General features: G+C 43.8%; 1 protein-coding gene across 10 annotated transcripts in view; it reads left to right on the top strand.

The window, feature by feature from the left end:
- The window catches only part of fat3a (FAT atypical cadherin 3a), a 417,900-nt gene that overhangs the window by 175,273 nt on the left and 220,415 nt on the right, over positions 1-22,212 (top strand). For all 10 annotated transcript variants that reach the window (XM_030397580.1, XM_030397563.1, XM_030397555.1 and 7 more), the window contains exon 4: positions 1,359-1,420. In XM_030397580.1, the coding sequence (XP_030253440.1) occupies positions 1,359-1,420 (62 nt within the window). The remainder of the gene's footprint in view (positions 1-1,358; positions 1,421-22,212) is intronic.

Below are 22,212 nucleotides of genomic sequence, written 5' to 3'. Positions count from 1 at the left end.
TTGCAATTCAATTCAATATCAATTCGATTCAATATTGATTTAAATGCTCCGATATCGATTCAGTGATAAGTAGTAATAAACAAATAATTCATTTGAGTACCTGTTGATAATTTTTTAATTCAAAAAAGTGATCTTAAATTATCAATCTTTCCTCTAAAAGTTCTAGTTCGAAATGTAAACAAAGGCACAGGATATGTTCAGTTATAAAATAGTGCAACCATAGTTAAGGTGAGAAAGTGCCATTGTTTCTGGGACTGCATGGTACATTTTTGTCTGACATAAGCATAGACATAACCCCGGTCCCTCCGCCCTCCTGCTAGACGCCAGGGGGTAAAATGTTGACACTGAACTCCCCTCTCTCCCCGGAGAAGAGTGCAACCCACGGGTGCGCGATGCAGCAGCCAGGGTGAGACCACCTGCACAGTCTCCGAAAGTGCGGTGCGTCAGACATCGGCTACCTGCCTCTTCAGCTCCAACGGTGTTTCTGTGGTGCACGACCCTCCGACGTTCAAGCGAGGTCGTGGGCGAGACACTTCCAGCTGCTGGAGGCGGGGACCAAGAGGCGTCCGGCGAGGGACAGCGGGTGGTTGGGGACCGCTCCTTGCCTGAATCGATTCAGAGGATTTTCTGAATCAATATTGAATTGGGAAAAAATATATTGCAATGCATTGATGAATCGATATGTTTACCCACCTCTAAGGCAGAGTCTGAGGTAGTGCTACTGCCTTCATTTGTTTTCGCTCCATGCTTAGCATGTTGATGACGCATGCGGTTGTGCGACTCTGTGGTGGCTGGTGTTGCCAAATTGGGTGTTTTCCTGCTACATATTAAGGCCTGTTTATGGTGTGTTTTAGCCAGGTTTTCGCCTGGAAGGCCCTATGGAAATCTGGCACTTTCTTGAACTAAGTTAAACTTTGCGAGTGCACTGTTCACAAACACCAGAATGACCGCGTTCACAATAAAGTTCATCAGGCAGAATAAAGTACATTCAGTTCACGTTCGCCCAAAATATGAATGAGTTCATGAACAATGAAAACCCATAACATTGTCGAGTATGGAATATACATCACTCCTCTGGTGATTTCTTGGGTTTCATGGTTCTTTATTCGTGATGCATATGCACAAGTGTGTGTGTGTGTGTTTGTGTGTGTGTGTGTATCTGGGCTCACCCTTTGAGGCAGGGTGAGGAGATCAGGTATCTTGAAGGAGCAGGACTGCCTTAGTATATATACACACCCACCCATATGTGTATGTGTGTATGTATGTATAATTTACAACATGTCACTTTGCTCACTTGGCTTACTTGTGTTGTGTTTTGTCTCTCATACTTGTTTCACTGCTGTTTTTTTCTGTCCTAGGATTGATAACCACAACCCCAAGGAAACTAGACCGTGAACAACAAACAGAGCACATTTTAGAGGTGAGGTCACACTACACTACATGTAAGTCTGTGTGTGTATTTGTGTGAGAGAAATGTGTGACTGAAAAATAATGGGCTGGACAGGCATTCGGTCATACAGCAAACATGAAGACCACAACATTGAGGGACACAGCTCTGCCTCTGCAGGAACAGGTAACAATGAACCCTTGTTTGAAGCAAGGACTATTTGCCTGCCTAACATTATTCTTTAATGTTTATAACTGCTGTTATCTGTAGAGTTAATGGATGGTATGGGGCTTAAGCACACCATTAGTGTTAATAACATTAGTGTTATTTGCCTTTTGTGCGGTCTCCACTTGAAAGAGAGATCTACTCATAGTTTTAACTGACATCCAGTCAATGACCAAACTCTGTAAATCACTGAAAGATTTACATGATGGTACCCTGTAATAAAGGTTTTGCTCATGGCCTTCTGAGCAGATATGATTTCTTTGAGTTCAGGATGAACATAGCGCTAGCAAGCCAATGACGACCAGCGGCACATTGCCTTGACTGTGGAAGCAGGAACAACTTTGGTAGCAGTGATTGGCGCGGCGATGTGCAAGGAGCGGGAGGTGACAGGTGGGGAGGCAGTCTGCAGTTCTGGCAGATCAGACGGGGCCAAGTGGTAAACCGTGTCCCGAACATAGGCTTCCTTTGTCAGTCAGGGACAAGGGCTTGTTTGGCTTTGCATGAGGTCGCCACCGAGATATCGGATCATAGAGGGCAGAGGGCAGAAAACAGCGTTAGTTTAAGTGATTGCTATAGTGCATTTTATTTAAAAGGCGCCTGTGAAAGCACTCAAGGACACCGCACATAACAGTACAACAAATAAGGAAACATTTTAGTGCAATTGAAGATAAATTAAGCAAATAGATGATGCAATTGCATAGTGCCAGGAGCTCAGCACAGAATTCACACTATGCGGTCCTTACCATATGGGAAGTCGACCGGACTGGTTTAGCCAGGGTTGAGGTGTGTAGTGGAAATTCTTCTTGTGAGGTTGAGACGTGCTAAGTCTCTGAAGAACTTTAGACTTCAGTGTATGAATCAGAGGAAGATCTTTTTAATAACACGCAGCATGGAGAGAATACAAAAGCGTTCAATTGCGTACATATTGTGTACATATTGCGTTCAAGAAATTTATTACAAAATGTGGCAGATTATTACATGCGGCTTTATTACATAATGAATTGAAAATGTATGACATTACTACATAATGGGGCGTTATTACAAAATGTGGCGCTACAGGGGGCAATTCTTTTGGCCAGACATCTGTAAACCACCAAGTCCGCCATTGTTGTTGTTGTTGTTGTTGTTATGAGACGTCGCGGGGTGGGGCGATGGCGTCATCGTTTTGAAAAGTATGCGGATTCGCCGTCCACATGAGAACGGGAGGGCTGCGTTTTCGGATTTCTCCACCCTGAGACCCATTGTCAGGTGCTGCATTTTCAGGGTCCGTATGGATGGTCGGCCAAAATGATGCAATACATGTGCGTTTTCGCAGAGTGTTGTCGTCTGGACGGGGCCTCAATCTCTTCTGTAGGGCCAGTAGTTTTCTCTGCTGAGGGGGGGATGTCTAAGTGAGTGAATGTGTCTTTTAAAGAGCTTATACATCAATCTGGATTAGAACTGGGATAATCAATCACAGGAAAGTCATCCGATACATGCAAAACAAAGGACAGTGCAGCTGTTCAACAAGATCCAACGAAGCACCTCAGAATTGAATCAGCAAAGGCTGCTTTGACATCCAATAAGCCATTTGATGCAGAACAGATGCCTTTGCGATCAGCCTTACTTAGCCATGCCCCTATACATTTTATTCATGACTTTTCACTTGCTGAGTGCAGTGAGGGCACCCGACCAAACAAACCTGATGCTACCCAGTGGCTACAGCTCGCTGCAAGTTGGTAGCTGCACAAATATTTCCCTGTGTGGTCCACAACCTTACTCGGTGCGCTGGCTGTCTTATCTCTGGTGACTGTAGGGATTTTGATTTGCACAGGTTTCCCTCACGGTTCAACAGGTGAGCAAACTTTTCCTCTGATGCCGTAGTTAGTTGGATGTTGTGTGCCACCCATTTTATTGTCTGGGTGGCTCATGGTTCCTCCTATGTACGTCAACGCACACTTTGCTTTCTACTGCTCATTATTTTTTAGTTTGACTTGACAATCACTAAACAAGTTAAAATAGGTACAGTCACAGTGAAAAGTTCACGTTCACTTGTAAAAAACATGCACTTCATGGAAGTCATATATATATATTTATATTCATTTATTTATATTTATGATATCATCATAGACATGAATGAATTCATTGAGGAAAGGAACATTTGCCAGGACGGTGTTGTTTATTCAAAGAAAAAGCTTTATTAGCATAAACGCAAACACACCACAACTATGTACAAAGCATAATCTGCCCATACAACAAACGGGAAGCTCATGAGAAGCCCAAAATCCTACAGCACCGCGAAGCGTCTGTTTTTGCAGATGTCTGTGGTGCGCTGCCCTGTACTCCGGAATTGCCTCTCATGTGACTGCAGTGTGGCACAGAGCTCGGTGAGCTCCCGGCTGCGAACGGACGGAGGTCGCACAATCTATCCAGACACCCGGCCATCCTGTGCCGTCTTCCTCCTCAGACATCAGGTCTATGGCGGCGCACTTTGAAAGGTCCACCTCATCCTCAGCTAGCACACTGTCTCGCTTCCAGCAGCTGTAAAAACAATCAATAAAGACGATCAGTACTGTGCGATGCACTGCGTATGGACACAACACATCTATTAATGCACCTGAAAAATAGTCAGATTGACTAAAAACGGATCTAATTTAATAAGTCTTACCCTCTTTGTTCTCGATCGACTCCGAGCTGAACTCCTCACAACTTCTTCCTGCGATGCAAGATCTGGTTGTTTGTTGTCCTGCGTACTGTCTCGTAAAATTTTACAGACAGCTGGAAAACAATTAAAAGAGAGTGGTATGAATGAAGAAACGTAAGTCATAGATAGATAGATAGATAGATAGATAGAATTACTTTAATGATCCCAGACTGGGAAATTATTTTGTTACAGCAGTAGTGGGTTCGCAAATAAAACACTTTGTACATAACATAAATAGAAGGCAATATATACATAGTGTATATATACAGTGCACAGTGTGCTATACACAATAAACAATAATAATATATACAACAAAACAAAATATGCAAAATATACTATAACAATAATAATATATACAACAAAACAGTAGAGAGACCAGAGTTCTCTCTGTCAGGCAGAGGTGAGAGAGTTATTGTATAAAGTTGTGGCTTGTGGCAGGAAAGATTTCCTGTATCTATTGCTACGACAGCGAAGCTGAAGCAGCCTTCCGGAGAAGGTGCTCCGCTGTCTGACCAGTGTGAGTTGGAGAGGGTGGAGAGGATTATCCATGATGGATAACAGTTTTTTCAGTGTCCTCCTCTCCACCACAGCTTCCAGAGTGTCCTGTTTGCAGCCAAACACAGAGCCAGCCTTCCTGATTAGTTTCTTGAGTCTGTTGGTGTCACTGGCTCCGATGCTGCTTCCCCAACAAACCACAGCAAAGAAAAGTACACTGGCCACCACAGACTGATAAAAGATCTCCAACATCTTGCTGTACACGTTGAAGTATCTCAGCTTCCTCAGGAAGTAAAGTCTGCTCATCCCCTTCTTGTAAACAGCTTCAGTGTTAGATCTCCAGTCCAGTCTGTGTTTGATGGTAACACCAAGGTACTTGTAATCCTCCACCGCCTCCACATCCTTTCCCCGAATGCGCAGTGTTTGGAAAGCCGTTTTCCTCTTCTTTCTGAAATCTATCACCATCTCTCTGGTCTTGCTGATGTTTAGCTACAGGTGATTCTGTCCAGTCCACTCCACAAAGTTGTCTACCAGTGCCCTGTACTCCTCCTCCTGTCCCTCACTTATACACCCAACAACAGCCGAGTCGTCAGAAAACTTCTGCGGTGTTGTACTGAAAGTCAGTGGTGTATAAGGTGAACCGGAAAGGAGACAGTACAGTCCCCTGTGGAGCTCTTGTATCACTAACCACCGCATCAGACAGAACACTGCCCATACGGACAAACTGTGGCCTGCCTGTCAGGTAGTCAGTAATCCAGGAGATCACTGTGTCGTCTACACCCATCACCCGCAGCTTCTCCCCCAGTAGCAGTGGCTGAATGGTGTTAAAAGCACTAGAGAAATCAAAGAATGTGATTCTCACAGTGCCTCCTCCACCATCCAGGTGCGAATGGGCTCGTTGCAGCAGGTAGATGACAGCGTCATCAACTCCCAAGTGGGCTGGTAAGCAAATTGCAGAGGGTCTAGCAGCGCTCTCACCTGCGGCCTCAGGTTGGCCAAAACCAGTCTCTCCAGCACCTTCATGACGTAAGATGTGAGGGCCACCGGTCGATAGTCATTGAGGTCTGATGGTGTTGACTTTTTTGGAACAGGAACCAGGCAGGAAGTCTTCCAAAGCACCGGTATTCTCTCATTACCCAGGCTCAGGTTGTAGAGGTGTTGTAGGACAGGAGACAGCTGGCTGGCACATGTCTTCAGGATCCTGGGTCTGATACCGTCAGGGCCTGCAGCCTTCTGGTGGTGGAGTCTCTCCAGCTGTCTCCTAACCTGGCCTGCAGTCACAGTCATGCGGGGGAGGCTGCTGTTGTCTTCAGTGGAGGACGAGGAGGTGGAGGAGGAGGAGGAGGAGGAGGAGGAGAGGTGCTGCACAGTAGAGCTCACATCAGGGGAGTGAGGGGGGAGGGGAGGAAGCATTTGGGGCAGTAAGGGTGTGTGGGGGTCTGGAGGTGTCAGGGAGATGACAGAAGGCTGTGAGCTGAACCTATTGAAGAATCTGTTCAGCTCGTTTGCCCTCTCCAGGCTGCCCGATGACTGTCTGCCGCTCACCTTACACCCAGTGATCTGCTTCATACCAGTCCACACATCCCTCACATTGTTCTGCTGGAGTTTCGCCTCCAGCTTTCTCCTGTAGGCATCTTTACAGGCCCTCAGCATATCCCTGAGTTCATGCTGCACTCTCCTCAGTTCTTCCCTGTCTCCATACCTGAACGCCCTCTTCTTCTTGTTAAGAAGGGCTTTCAGGTCATTGGTGATCCAAGGCTTATTGTTAGGGAAGCAGCGTACAGTCCGGGTTGGCATGGTGGTGTGTTCACAGAACCTGATGTATTCTGTGATGCAGTCGGTCATGCTGTCGAGATCCTCTCCATGTAGCTCAACAAGTGCATCCCAGTCTGTCGACTTAAAGCAGTCCTGTAGTGCGCCAGCAGCCTCCTGAGTCCACCTCCTCTTGCTCCTAGTGTGGATAGGCTGCTGCTGAACAAGAGGGACATACTTAGGGGTCAGCAGGACCAGGTTGTGGTCAGACCTTCCAAGAGGAGGGAGGGCTGTGGGACTGTATGCATCCTTAGCATTTGCATACAACAGATCCAGTGTGTTACAGGCTCTGGTGGGGCAGTCAAGGTACTGGTGAAATGTTGGGAGGGTTTTGTCCAGTGAGACGTGATTAAAATCCCCAGTGACAACAATAAATGCGTTAGGATGCTGCGTCTGTATCTGGGCAACAGCGGAGTGGATGACGTCACAGGCCACCGCTGCATCAGCTGAAGGAGGAAAGCTACACACGGATAATGATGGCGAACGTGAATTCCCGGGGCAAATAATAAGGCCGCATCCCCACAGACAGCACTTCAATGTCCGGGGTACAGAGACGATTCTTCACGTGAACATGTCCGGGATTACACCACCTCTCACTCACGTACAGTGCAATCCCTCCTCCTTTCTTCTTTCCGCTGCTTGTCACGTCCTTGTCCGCCCGAACAGTACTGAAGCCGGGAATCGCCACGCTGAAGCCGGGAATCGCCATGCTGTGGTCCGGGATGTGTGAGTGAAGCCATGTCTCTGTGAAACACAACACACTGCACTCACGATATTCCCTCTGAGACTTTATCAGCGCGGCGAGCTTGTCTGTCTTGTTCCCCAGAGACCTCAGGTTCCCCATGACAATCGCTGGTACAGCCGGTCTTTGTCTCCTCTTCTTCACGCTCCGTTTCACTCCGGCTCTGCAGCCACGGCGTCTCCTCCGCAGCTCCTTCAGGACCTCAGGCCTTAATATCGCAGTTATCTCAAAATCTTTCATGCAAATTTTAACTTCTTTACAACTGGCGTTTTATCTTTAACTTGTTCCCAGGAGAGAGAGAGAGAAAAAAAAGAATGAATAATCTTTTTTACATAACATTGGCCATTACTAATGACATACAGAGTAATTAATCTAGCATACTTTCATGAAATAAATCAACTCAAGCTAAATTATAGGGTCTATAATTAGGCTATACTGAGCCTGATCTATTTATACCAGAGATTTCTTAAAATGAAGTTAACACCTTTTAGAAAAAGATCACCTGGGGTAAAACTCCCCCTGCTACCCTGATTTGCATTTGTCTAGCTCACAGCCTTTTCATTTACATGTTAAAGCCTCCCCTAGAATCAGGGGGAGGGGGGTCATGGGGGGACAACTGCCAAGCAAGGCCCACGTCAATTTCCAACAATTCACGGCAGTTTTCGGTGTTGCCTGCATCTACAGTGCCGCATACTGATGAAAATCCCACTTTTCTTGCAGTGATTAAAGTTATTTACTCATGTCACTGTGCGTTACATTTATTTTTGTCATTTTCCTTAGTGAAAATATTTATTTTTGCTTTCTTCTTGCATCTCGAGGAGTGATGGCCGGTCACGTACATCTCAAGTCACGTTTTTACCATGAGGATAACTCACGTGTACACCACGCAGCAACACAAATATGGAGGGAGGAGAGAGATGCGCGTTATCTAGCTGGAAATGTAGTCATTATTTTGAGTTATTAAAAACAAAAAAGCATAAATGCTTGATCAAGGGCCCGGCCCGGACGAGGATAGCGTCGGGGTCGGGGTTGGGCAGAGAATCTAAACACTATGTAGCAGTCAACAGTACGCTCGTTTTGCCCTGGCCTATGCCAACATATTCCAGTTTAGAAAACATTTTCAAACGCATTATTTCACAAAATCCTGAAAACTTAGACCCGGCGGAGGGTGTATGTATGTACTGCTTGACCAACCGGGTCTCTGGGTTTGCATGTGGAGACCGTGTTGATCGTGAACTAGGAAGCTCGTGGTTAGCATTAGCTTGGAAGCTCGCGGTTAAAGTTAGCTGGTACTATGTGACACTGCTTGGTTCGTTCGTGTAAAATTGCTAAATAAACACAGCTAAATACTTGTACATGCAGACATTTCCCTAGGACACACATTACATAATGTGCAAGATCAGAAAAGTTTTTACATACAATGATCCTGCTGTAGCACTAACTTGTGTGGTCAGAGAAGCTAACGTTAGTGGTAAGCCACTAACCTTACCTTGTTCTCAATGGCAAAAAACACACTACATCAAGCACGAGTTCACCCTTACAGAAACACACAGCAAATTATTTGTATACTTACATGTCCCTTGTCTACAGGTTTCCACGCAAAGTTAGAAAAAGTTTCCAACTACTCCTGCTTTGTACTGACCGAGGTTGGAGAAATAGTCAGTCTGGAAATGGTTAGCACACACGAGCAGTTTTTGCTAACTGTAGCTGGACGTTGCCTTAAAAAGTGAATAAATCCATGCTGCTCTTCTGTCTTCTGTGGCTGGGAGATGGAGTGTTGTGTGCTCTCTTTACAGCCAAAAACAGAGCACTTTGCGTTGTGCTCCGACATGGTGCTTTCATAACATAATGGTGGATCTCCAGAAGGTAACGCTGTAGCTGGTTGGTGGAGATGCATTAAGTATGCGGTAGTGGGGTAGACATATTCAAAATCAGAATCAGAATGATAATTTGAAATCCTTTAATGTCCCGCAGACGGGGACATTTGTTTGTTACTGCAGCGACAGAATATACTCGTGTATCTGGAAACTGCAGGGAGACACCTTTAGAAATCTGTATCTCACTCAAAAAAGCACAGACATTTTCAAAGTGTATAGGCGTGTGGCAGGACCATAGGCCCAAAATAACACCCCAAGTACCAGAAAAAAATCAGTTTTTCATGATATGGGACCTTTAAGTTGTCTCTGAACACGCTGGAGCTCTGCTCAGTCCCCTGACCTGAAGGCCCTCTTTTTCTCATTGAGTAGGGCCTTTAGGTCGCTAGTAACCCAGGGTTTGTTGTTTACATAGCGGCTGACCTCTTTAGTGGGGATAGTGTTGTCCATGACCCCAATGTATTCAGAGATACAATCAGTTAGGCCATCAACGTCCTCACTGTGCGGTTTGTGCAGGACATCCCAGTCAGTGGCTTCCAGGGCACCCTGCAGTGACTCCATGGTCGCGGGAGACCATTTCCATACAGTCACTGGTTGCTACTGAACCACGGGCTTGTATGATGGGGAGAGCAGGACTAGGTTGCAGTCCGACCCAGGGGAGGGAGGGCAGTGGAGCTGTATGCATCTTTAACATTTGCCTACAGCAGATCTATTGTTTTATTTTCCCTTGTTGTGCATTTGACAAACTGTAAATGCTGGGAGTGTGGATGAGAGAGAGACGTGGTTGAAGTCACCTGGCGAAGAGCTCGATGTCTGGGCTGAAGAAGCGCTCTTTCACAGAGATGTGCCTGGGGTGACACCACCTGTTGTTCATGAGCACGATGAGCTCTCCTCCTTTCTTCTTGCTGCTCGCAGTGGTGTCTCTGTCAGCTTGGACCACATGGAAGCCGGGGATGGTGGCATTAGAGTCTGGTATGTAGCCACATTTCTGTGAAACACATGATAGTGGACTCTCATAATCTTATTTGCCGAGGACCTTAGATTTCCAGTAATAACTGCAGGGATGCAGGGTTTAAACTTCCGACTCTTACTTCTCCATTTAACCCCCACTCTGCAGCCTTGCCATCTCCTCCTTAGCTCCTCTGGTACTGTGGGTCTCTCCCCGCCCAGCTTCAAAGTACTGGAAGCTGCTACAATAGGCTGCCACTGGCACATATATATCTGTAAATAGATGGATAATGCCCCTAGTCTCCAATGCAAGGAAATGCAGTTCTTTACAGCTGGATAGAAACTACCTGTCACCACCCTCTTAACTACAGGTATTAGAATGGGACCAATAATTTCTGCTGGTGAGCAGCATGTTAGCTAAGCTAAATCCATGGTGATAGTTCAATTATTGGAACATATTGGAGGCAAATTCCAGACTGAAATATTGTAGTGAGTAGGAGTTTTGAAGACCCATCAGATATCACAGAGATATTCCCATAGAAATTAATGGACTTGCGGCTGACTTGCCTCCATACACATATGCTTGTGGAAGTGTCAATCTGCAAGTCTGGAGGGTGGAGATTCAGATGGAGCCTTACTGTACTAAGTGTCAGGTATTGAGGCAAGTGCTGTTCAATAGTGCTTTGCATCTGAACAATATAGGAGGCTTCCGGACAAGATGGCGGACGGGTTAGCAGCATAGCTTCTAGCTCGCCCTAGTCGGTAGAAATAAAACCACTCCATTTGAGCAACTCCACATACAACTGACATAAACTTTGAGATGAGTGGTCACCGAAGCCGGAGAAACACTAAAGACCCAAAGAAAACTCGAGAAAAGCCTATAAGAGAAGAGGTCTCCCATGAAAGTGAACTAGAGAGTGACGTGACGGAGAAAATGGACCAAGCCGAAGTACTGAAAGCTGGACTTGCTGGCATCAGTAGCGAGATACGGGACCTCAAGCAAGAACTCCGAAACGAGTTGACAACATTCAAAGAGGAACTCAAAGGTGAGATGAAACAAGAAATTGCGACCTTAAGACAAGACCTCGAGCGAAAGCCTACAGAAAATCTCAAAGAACTTCAGGAACAGAAAGCTAGTATAACCGAGGCGCAGGCTCGCATAGCGGAGTTGGAGGAATATGACATAGAGACGTGCGGCCTGCTAACGAAGATAACAAAACAGACACACCAGATGCAGGACAAACTAATGGACCTTGAAGCGAGGTCTCGGCGAAATAATGTCCGGATCTTTGGACTGCCTGAGGACATAGAAGGAAGCTCCATTACAGTCTACTTGGACTGCCTTCTTAAAAAAGAGCTGGAACTACCCAAAGGAACTGATCTACAAATCTAACGCGCCCACAGAGCTCTCGCACTTAAACTGGGCCCGGGTGGTGCTCCGAGAGCAGTAGTGGTTAGTTTCCTCAAGTTTGAAACTAAGGAGATGGTCCTACAGAAAGTCTGGCAGAAGAAGGGGATACAGGTGGGCAATAAGAGAATCCAACTAGACCACGACTATCCTACAGAAATCGTCCAAAAACGCAAAACATATCTGGACATCAAGAAAACATTGAAAGACAAGGGGATCCGTTTTCAGACCCCATTTACGAAAATAAGAATCCACTGGAACAACGGTGTTAAAAGCTATGACAACGCAGGAGATGCAGCGCAAGATATGAGAGCAAGGGGATTAACTGTGGATGTACCGGACGTGGCCGTGGGCGAGCGGAGGAGGTGACTCGAGGTGCAACAGGATGGCAGTGTGTGGGACATAACAGGTCAACGCAGGATGCGGCGGCACAACGAGCGAAGGAGAAGCTGCAAGAATACTGGAGGAGACCCGACATGTAACATCTTACCTATGTAAAGAGGTTATAAGGCTTCAAATAACATTGATCTGGGTCAAATCATACTGAACTAATGAGACAGTCAAAATGAAGCATGACCCATTGGCTGAGTTAATTAATACAAAAAGGCTTCAGATATAATAGACTGAAATAGAGTATTACCGACAAGAGGAGGGATACAAAGGCTGAACTTGTCTAGACTAAGCTTGTCACGGTCAACGGGAACAGCTCTAGGTCTAGGGATGGGCCCTCACAGGAGAGGATTTCCCATCCACCCACCAACAGGGACTTTGGGGAGAAGAAGAATAATCCCCATGTGGAAGTTCTATTTAGTTCACACTGTTGTTAATTTAGTTCATGTTCATGTTCTTGTAACTTTTGGGCTGCTTGGGGAAGCACATATGCACAATAGTGAAGTAATATGGTATGTAATGATCTGAAAATACTGTCCTTAAATGTAAATGGTCTAAATTCACCTAAAAAGAGGGGAGCAGTTATAACAAAATTGAAAAAAGAAAAATTACAAGTCATATTTTTACAGGAAACTCACCTGTCTCAGACAAAACATGAAAATTAAAAAAATTGGGATTTAGGAACCCATATTATAGTACATATAAACAAGGACGTAGGAGAGGGATTATGACATTAATCCCAAATTCAGCTTTATTTTTTTGTGAAAAAGAAGTCAAAGATAAAGAGGGAAGATATGTGCTAGTGAAGGGAAAACTAGAAAATGAACCTGTTATGTCGATGAATGTTTATGCACCCCCAGAAAGCAGTAAACACTTCTTTAAATCCCTGTTTAATGTTATTGCAACAGAAATGGAAGGTACTTTAATCTGTGGGGGGGATTGCAATGTAGTCATGAATCATAGCTTAGATACTACAAGTTTAAAAGGAAATACAAAAAAGATATCAAAATTTGTAAAGCTATCTTTGGAAGAAATGGGACTGATAGACATATGGAGGATTCTTAATCCTCTTTAAAAGGACTTCACACATTATTCGGCATCACACAATGTCCATTCAAGAATAGATTTTTTTTTCATGAATATGGGAGATAGACACAGAGCGACTGAGTGCAAGATTGGACGTGCTGATATATCAGATCATAACGCATTATTTCTAAAAATAAATCTGAATACCAAGAAAAGACAAACAATCTGGAGATTAAATGTAGGAATATTAAATAATAAAGGACTGGTGAAAGATTTGAAGGAAGACATCAAACAATATATGGAAGAAAACAGCAATGGGGAAGTGGACCCGCACATGACATGGGATGCTCTGAAAGTGGTTATTCGAGGAAAGATAATAGCTAGAGCCACGTTATTTAAAAAAATGAGAAGAGAAGCATATACAAACCACTCGGCAGACAAATGAACCACAAATATATAAACAAATAAAGGACACCAAAATGAAGATAACCGAATTGCTATTGGATGAATATGGAAAGAAGAACACATACCTGAAGCAAAATTATTACGAGGCCCCAGAGCGACAAAACTCTCAGCAAAGCGTATCCGAAAACAATAAGCAGTGAATACCATACAAAAAATTAGGGACCCACATACCAATGAGCTAATACATGATCTAGAGGGTATAGAGAAGACATTTCAGGGGTTCTATAAAAACTATATACGCAGCCGCTCGCTGCAAATGAGGAGGAAGTGAGAATCTTTCTAGAACAATTAGATTTACCATCAATTGGCTCCAGACACAATGACAGATTAACAGCAGACATTACAAGAGAAGAGATTATACAAGCGATAAATTCACTTAAAAATGATAAATCTCCAGGGAGTGACGGTTACCCTACGGAATGGTACAAGGTTTTTAAAGAAGAGTTGTTGCCAGCACTCCAGGCCTCTTTTAACTGGACACTTAAAGAAAATAAAATACCATTAACGTGGGCAGAAGCAATTATTTCAGTCATTCTAAAACCAGGCAAAGATAAGGACAGATGTGAAAGTTATAGACCGATCTCAATACTAAATATAGATTATAAAATATATACATCAATCATCTCCAAAAGAATAAATACATTTATAGATAAATTAATAGATGAAGACCAAACAGGGTTCATACCAGGTCGCCAAACACAAGACAGTATTCGAAGAACTTTACAAATAATTGGCCAATCACCAGTGTTGGGAAAGTTCACTTTCTACACAAACTAGTTCAAAGCTCAGTTCACAAATTTTAAAATGAACTAGTTCAGTTCATAATTCAAAATTTTGAACTAAGTTCACAGTTCCAAAAATGAACTAGTTTATAGTTCTTTTTTTTTTTTTCAATATGTTGATGCGAGCTATTATTTTTCAAAATTATTGCCACAGCCCACATAGAACCACAGACGGCTATTATTCTATCAGTTTTAACATTGAAACTGCAGCTCTCCCACAATATTCTGCAGAACCAGGTTGTCCAGCTGCGGCTGGGAGATGAAGACAAGGGAGCCGCTACTGTACACCGTTAATGCAATTTGGGTGGTAGAGGATCTGTTTTGGCTCGCCGTTGCCGTGTCTTTTGATTTTTTATTCACTTGCACATACCTTGAAAGGCTCGCCGGGTGCTTTGGAGTTCAAATTAAAAATAAAATACATAAATAAGTAAATAAGTAAATAATTTTAAAAAAAGAAGAAGAAGAAAGGGAAAAATTAAATAACAAATAAATAGATAGTTCAGACAGTGGCTTCAGGGAAAAACTTTTCATAATGACTCAGTAAGGTATTACTTTTTTTTTTACTTAACAAAATCAGAGATTAAAGCAAAGAGCTCAGTTCCAGGAGAAAAGGAGCAAATTTAGGTAGTGATTTTGCTCATTTTTGTTTGTGAATAAAACATTTTGCATAGGATAACAAAGTTCGTCGTGTGTTCAAGAGCATTATCTTCTGGGTTAACATAGCAAATAACATGTTTAAGGGTAAGAGAATGGACAGAGAGCAGCATAAAAAAAATTAAATTCAACATCACTCCAAACCTTTTGAGATATATCACAATAAAAAAACAGATGTGAAGCCTTTATTTGTTTTTGCCTCCATGCTTAGCACATTGATGACGCATGCGGCGGTGCGACTCTGTGGTGGCTGATGTTGCCAGTGTTGTGTCCGTTCAGGACAAATTAATCTGTGTTCGTTTGGTAATGCCTCACTGCATGTTTGGTATGCAGCTGTTTCTGTCTGAAATAGTTAAGTTTCGTTTTGATTGAAAGTAAAGCGAGTTACACAAACCTCTCGTCCAGCATCCTTTCTAGACATAACAGCCAGATAGGGTGTTTTTCCGCTACATCAAATCCTGTTCACGGTGTGTTTTAGCCAGTTTTCGCCTGGAAGGCTTGATGGAAATCTGGCACTCTCTTGAACAAAGTTAAACTGTGAGAACGCGCCGTTCACAAACGCCAGAAAGAACGCGTTTACTATGACGTTCATCAGGCAGAAATACAGTGCGTTCAGTTCACGTTCGCCCAAAAAATGAACGAGTTCATGAACGATCGTTCATTGAACGCGTTCAGGCACAACACTGCCAATCACAAAAAAGGAAACAAAGTACTGTACTGGTTAGTATTGACGCGGAAAAGGCATTTGACTGTGTTAACTGGAAATTCCTCTATCAAGTGCTAGAACGACTTGGATTCAAAAAGAAATCTGTACAACTGATTAAAACATTGTATCAAAAACCTTCGGCTAGAATAAAAATTAATGGAAATTTGACCGGAAAAATAATGTTACAAAGATCAACCAGACAAGGATGTTGTTTGTCGCCAATTCTCTTCGCGCTCTTTATAGAACCTTTGGTTCAAGCAGTTAGACAAAATATATAACTGCACTCACCCCCTCCTCCTTGCAGCTGTAATAGTAGGGCCACTAGAGGTTGCTTCATAACAAGACATGTAAATATAGGACATGACACATTTGAATCAACACAACATATTTGTCAATCAACAAAAACCTTAATTAATCAGAAATAGATGATAATAACAATATAACATATCTGTTAATTTACCAAGCCTGCCCATGTTTGTCTTTAAAAAAGCAAAAAAAAACCTTGAAGCTGCAAGAAGCAATGAACAGGCCCTGGCACCATGCACGTCGAGCTGTGGCATTGTCGGAGGGCGCACTCAACTGTTTCTTGCATGTCATGTTGTTGTTTATGCTATATTGTTTGAGCATCGTCATCGCGATGTATGTGTGCACAATAGTCACATCGCAGGAACTGCGATGTAGGAATCAAATGAACTCATCTAATTTTAAGGGTACCTGACATGCACTGTGCATGCAGACTCTGCAGATTCTGCATGCGCAGCGATCCACCTATCACATTAGTTCTTATTCAGTCTGCCGAAGCAGACCACACCCCTGAAAATGGATTGAGTCGCTGGTAACGAGATTGAAAAATGAGAACCAGCAAGAGAAAATCGTGGAAAAAGAAAACTTGGTGCCAAAAAGAAAAGCAACATCAGTCTACTGGAATCATGCTAGGTGGCAGCCTGTAACAGCAGATCCCGTGGGTTTTCAATTTTTTATTTTCGTAGTTTTTGTTGTATTTCTGTTTTGATTTTTTTTAAACTTTGGCAACTCTTCTCCAGAGACCGAGAGAAGACGAACACTTTACTTTTTTTCTTACTTTACTTTTACGGCACTTTATGATGTTTTTGCTAACCCTAGCAACGGAGGGTCAGAAGCGCATTATTGAGCGCATTGTTTACACACGCGACCAGCTGATTGCACTGTGTAAACCTGCACTGCTGTGTGAACCACTGCTGCCCGGAGCGAGGCCTGAGGTCCCGAAGGAGCTGCGGAGGAGTCGCCGGGGCTGCAGAATGGAGAGTGAAGAAGAGGAGACATAGACCGGCTGTACCAGTGATCGTCATGGGGAACGTGAAGTCTCTGGGGAACAAGACAGACGAGCTCGTTGCGCTGATAAAGTCTCAGAGGGAATACCGGAGTGCAGTGTGTTGTGTTTCACGGAGACATGGCTTCACTCTATCCCGGACCACAGCGTGGCGATTCCCGGCTTCAGCACTGTTCGGGCGGACAGGGACGTGACAAGCAGCGGAAAGAAGAAAGGAGTAGGGATTGCACTGTATGTGAGTGAGAGGTGGTGTAATACCGGACAAGTTAATGTGAAGGAACGTCTCTGTACCCCGAACATTGAACTGCTGACTGTGGGGATGCGACCCTATTATTTACCCCGGGAATTCATATCCGCCATCATTATCAGTGTGTACGTTCCTTCTTCAGCTGATGCAGCGGTGGCCTGTGACGTCATCCACTCCGCTGTTGCCCATTTATTGTCATCACTGGGGATTTTAATCACGTCTCACTGGACAAAACCCACCCAACATTTCATCAGTATGTTGACTGCCCCACCAGAGACTGTAACACACCGGAACTTTTGTATGCAAATGCTAAAGATGCATACAGTCCCACAGCCCTCCCCTCCCTTGGCAGATCTGACCACAACCTGGTCCTGTTGACCCCTAAGTATATCCCTCTTGTTCGCATATGGAAGTTAAATCAGGTCATTAATCAAGAGCATAGATTTTCAGTTTGAGAGCATGATTTCATTCCTTTTCAGTGACACAGCTCCTTCGCGTGCTCAGATTTGTTCTCCTCATGCTCACATTTTGTCCTCGCACTTAAATTTCTTCTGCTTACTTTCAAAATGTCTGCTTGATTTCAAAAATCACATGCCTGTGTTCACATTTCTCCTTCTTGCACATAAAAATTTCGCTCGCATTCAAATGTGCCCTCTGCGCGCTCAGGTCTAAGTGCACGCGCTCAGGACACACACCCGCTGACAGGTCAAGTTCTGCTCTCAGATCTCTCCTCTGCTCACGGATTTTTCTTGTGTATCAACACTATCAACCAACAGAATGCCGGCTACTGTTGACCAATCAGATTATCCCCGCTTCTTTGCGGGTGCGTTCGCTGTACTTCAAGGAGCGTCGCATACGGACGGGCACTGTTTCTACCGGGTTTATCTACTTCCGTCCTCCAGGCTGTTAAATGTGGTGGTTCCCTTTATTTTTTGATGACTTTTGGAATAAAATATCAGTTAATCAATACACGAGCGCCCGTGCTTTTCATTACAGTAGCTACATCATCATAAAGTAGAACAATAGCGGCTCTACTTTCGCCATATTAGCCAATAGCCAGCTACCCAGGCAGCGGGATATGTTATATAGTATACATACTGGAGGGCTAGTATGAGTTGTGATGATAGTACAGCGGGTAAGAATATCAATTTATGCTGCTTTTTGCATCATGGGACGCTGGTTCGCATCCCGGCCCGGCGTACAGAGTTGGGTGTAAATGTACCGTATATTACCAAATAATAGACTTGTGTCAATTAACCGCAGGGTCCCTTTAAACACTGATGCAGGTGTATATTTTGATAAATAACCGCTGGTTCCAAATAAATGCTGGGTCTAATTCATTTATTCTTTTTTAATCAAGGAAGAAGACGTGACCACTGACACTGCACGTTTTTCTTCTTCGCCTTTTTCACGCGTTGTGCTGCTTTCTGTCAGTCAGTATCACACTGATGATCGCCATGGCTCCGGTGCAGCAACAAAATAAAAAGTATGACTTGAAATTCAAACTTTCTGTCGTAAAATATGCAGAGGAAAACTCGGGAAAACCGTGAGTGACAGACAGCAGAGGTGAGGAGTTTGCAGCGAGTGCTAGTTGGATGAATCGTTTCCTCCGCCGCAACTTGCAGGAGGATGCCAGAGAATTCACCGAGAAGCTGGCGAAGTTTGTGACATTTTCATTCCGGATTTTGAGAGGAAGGAATTAAACGCCTGTCCCAAATAAACGCCTGGTCTGTTAAGTGATTGAAACAAATAAATGCCGGGGTTATTATTTGGTATTTTACGGTATGATAGCTCGCTCGGCCGGGGAGAGAGACATGGATCACAGTGCTCAGCTGCAGACACATCAGAGAGGTGACGAGACGCGACTCATCATGACTGACAGGCATCAAGGCCACTCAGCGTTACCTTACTGACCCGCCCCCAGATATTTCATTCACAAAAACAGGGCCTGTGGCAATTCTGGACAGCTGTTTTTTTTTTCTTCTTTTTTTCTTCTTCTTCCTTCATGGGCCCCCTGACAAACGCTTAACAAGAGATGGTGGGTAAACATACGTGATTAAAAAGGTGTAATGAAAAATACGCTATGATGATAGAGTATTTTTCATTCATTACACGAGCGAGGGCGCCGGGATGCGAACCTGCGTCCCATGATGCAGAAAGCAATATGAACAAAAGTTCTTAACCGCTGTACTACCATCACAATCATGCCGGACACTGAAAAAACTGTTATCCATCATGGATAATCCTCTCCACCCTCTCCAACAGTGCCTTGCATCTGTTGCCACAACGAGAGGTAACACAACTCATTTGTTTGACCATTAACGTCTGTACCACACAGCTCAGTACGACAAAAAGAGGTAAGATCAGTGCAGGTTAATTGTCCACAAGAAATCAGCAGTGCAGCATAACATAAAGTGCTATTCAGGCCATCTGATGAAAATTCCTATATTTTTTAATATTGCAATATATATCGCAGGGTTAAAAAAAAAAACACGTCAGTTTTTCAAATATCGTGCAGCCCTAGTATGATGTGGAGAAAACAACCAGAAAATATCATGCAAATCAGATGATATTTGTCTGACTTCCAGTATCCAGTAGGTGGCGCTATGGATATGACACAGTATTGATGCATAGTAAAATTAAGGGCAACATCTTCTACATGTCCGAGCAATTTGGTGTAGTTGTGAAATTGTATGTTGAAGTTAAATGGACTTCATGCTTCATGGTGAAGCATCCCAATGGATAATCACAACGCCCACTAGGTATAACATAGGCAAAAGCTTTTGATAACTTTCCATGTTCAAGGTCTTAGGATGAGACTGAGTGAATGTGAAGTCTGTGGTGGTAAATCTGTAGGAGGAGTTCGTTAAAGTACGAGGAGTGACAAAGGTCAAAATGGTGGCAGAAATATAAGAAATATAGTATGAATGAACCTATTCGGGGTGACACCCTCTACATGTGTGAGAAATTTGGTGTAGATGGGAAATTGTATGTTGAAGTCATAAGAACTTGATGCTTTGTGGCCAAGCTTCAAAATGGACCGCACCACCACGCCCACCAGGTGAAATGTAGGTGAAAGCTTTTGATAACTTAGATCTTTGATAACAAGATCTGAGGATGATAATGACACAATGTGAAGTCTGTGGTGTAAAATTTGTAGGAGGAGTTTGTTGAAGTAAGAGGCATGGAAATGCTTCAAAAGGGCAGCGAAAATCAAATCAAATCAAATCATTAGAAACCCAAAATCCTACAGCACCGTGAAGTGTTTGTTTGCAGCCTCGGAGTTTAGGTAACTGCCGGCATTCTGTCTGAATTTGGTCCATTTTGCAGACATCTGTGGTGCATTGCGCTGTACTTCAGAATTGCCCCTAATTTCGACTGCAGCGCAACACAGACCTCAGTGAGCTCCTGGCTGCAAAAGGACGGAGGCGCACTTCAAAAGGTCCACCTCATCATCAGCTAGCACACTCTAGCCGTTTTTAGACAGAGCACCAAGCTGCCAATTTGCCCGTCCTTTTGGCGGCTCTGTCCGCGGTTTTAGACAGAGGGTGGAAAATTAGGGGTTTGTTTTGGTCTGCCGATTTTCCGCCTCGGAGGGTACACTTATTTCCGCCTCGCCTGCTATCTTAAAACGAAGTGGCAATGTGCCGGCCTCTGCATGAGGTGGGCAGCAGTCAGTCCATTGTTTCATCCGCGGACATTAAGATAAGCAATTGGACAGCCGCTGAGATCAGGAGATGCTAGCGTCTCCTTGTTCTCTGTAGCTTTTTGTTTGTGTTAGCTTGTTGTTGTGTCGGCAAGCTAAGGATGGTTGCTACTTTCAAATTAAAAGCCCCCCGCTAAGAACCCAGTTCTAAACTCCAATAGGGTGCAGTGTAAAGCTCTTATATTGATGACAAATTCTATGTCACTGTTCACAGCCCAACTTCGAGCTTCACGTCACATCACATGTTTACGCCTACCTCAGAAGCGGCTTTTGGAAAAGGAGGAATATTACGCCTCGGTTTTAGAAAGACAGGCCGGCACATTGCCGCCCTTACCTTGGAGCAAATGTGCCGCCTTTTCTATCTAAAAAGGGCTTCTGTCTTGCTTCCAGCAGCTGTAAAACAATCAATAAAGACAATCAGTGCTGCGCGATGCACTGTGTATGGACACATCTATTAAAGCACCTGAAAAATAGTCACATTGACCAAAAATGGATCTGATCTATTAAGTATTACCCTCTTTCTCAATTGACTTCGAGCTGAACTCTTCACAGCTTCTGCCTGCGATGCAAGATCTGGTTGGTTGTACCTGAAACTCCTGCTTACTGTCTAGTAATATGTCTTACAGGCAGCTGGAAAACAATTAAATGAGAGTGATAGGGAGACTGGTGTAAGATGAGCCCTTTTTCATATTTAGGATCACTACATCAGGCCATCATTGTTTTGTCACTAACTAATATATCTGCGGGGTTAGGGTTAGGGTTAACCCTATCTGCTATATGGGCATCCCTTCAAACGAAGAGAATGAGTGTTAACATAACTGTTTCGATAATATAGCATGTCCAAAAAAAGTAGTCTTGTGGCACAACTTACCCGGTGTATGGAGTCAGTTGAACCAGTGAACCTTTTTGCTTTGTCTTTCAGTTCATTCACAGCCAAGCTTAAATGTCCTGTGTTTGAGATATGATAAGTCCTAGATATGTGTAATGATTTGTTTGTTCAATAGGTTGTTTGTCTTAATGTGAAACTGGTGTATTTCTCTGTAGTCTGGACCTTTCTGAACAATGAGCACTTTGGTTTTGGGTTGGTTGACTGTCAGTGCCAGTATTTTTCCAGTTGTGATAAGTGTTGCTGTAACCCTTCTCTTGTGGGGTCAGCAGGACCAGGTCATCAGCATAAAGGAGACATTTTATTTCAGTGTCTTGTAAATCCAGTCCAGGCGCAGGGGAGGGAATTCTCTAATTGATTTGCCAGTTTATTAATTGTATATTAAATAGCGTGGGCCTCAGGTTACAGCCTTGTCTTACTCCACGCTCCTGGAAGAAAGATTCTGTTCTCTTTGCTCGAATCTTAAC

The sequence above is a fragment of the Sparus aurata genome, chromosome 2 (assembly GCF_900880675.1).
Source record: "Sparus aurata chromosome 2, fSpaAur1.1, whole genome shotgun sequence".
Classification (NCBI taxonomy): Eukaryota; Metazoa; Chordata; class Actinopteri; order Spariformes; family Sparidae; genus Sparus; species Sparus aurata.
Note: the sequence above shows the minus strand (reverse complement) of the source record. Positions and strands in the feature narration are given on the sequence as shown.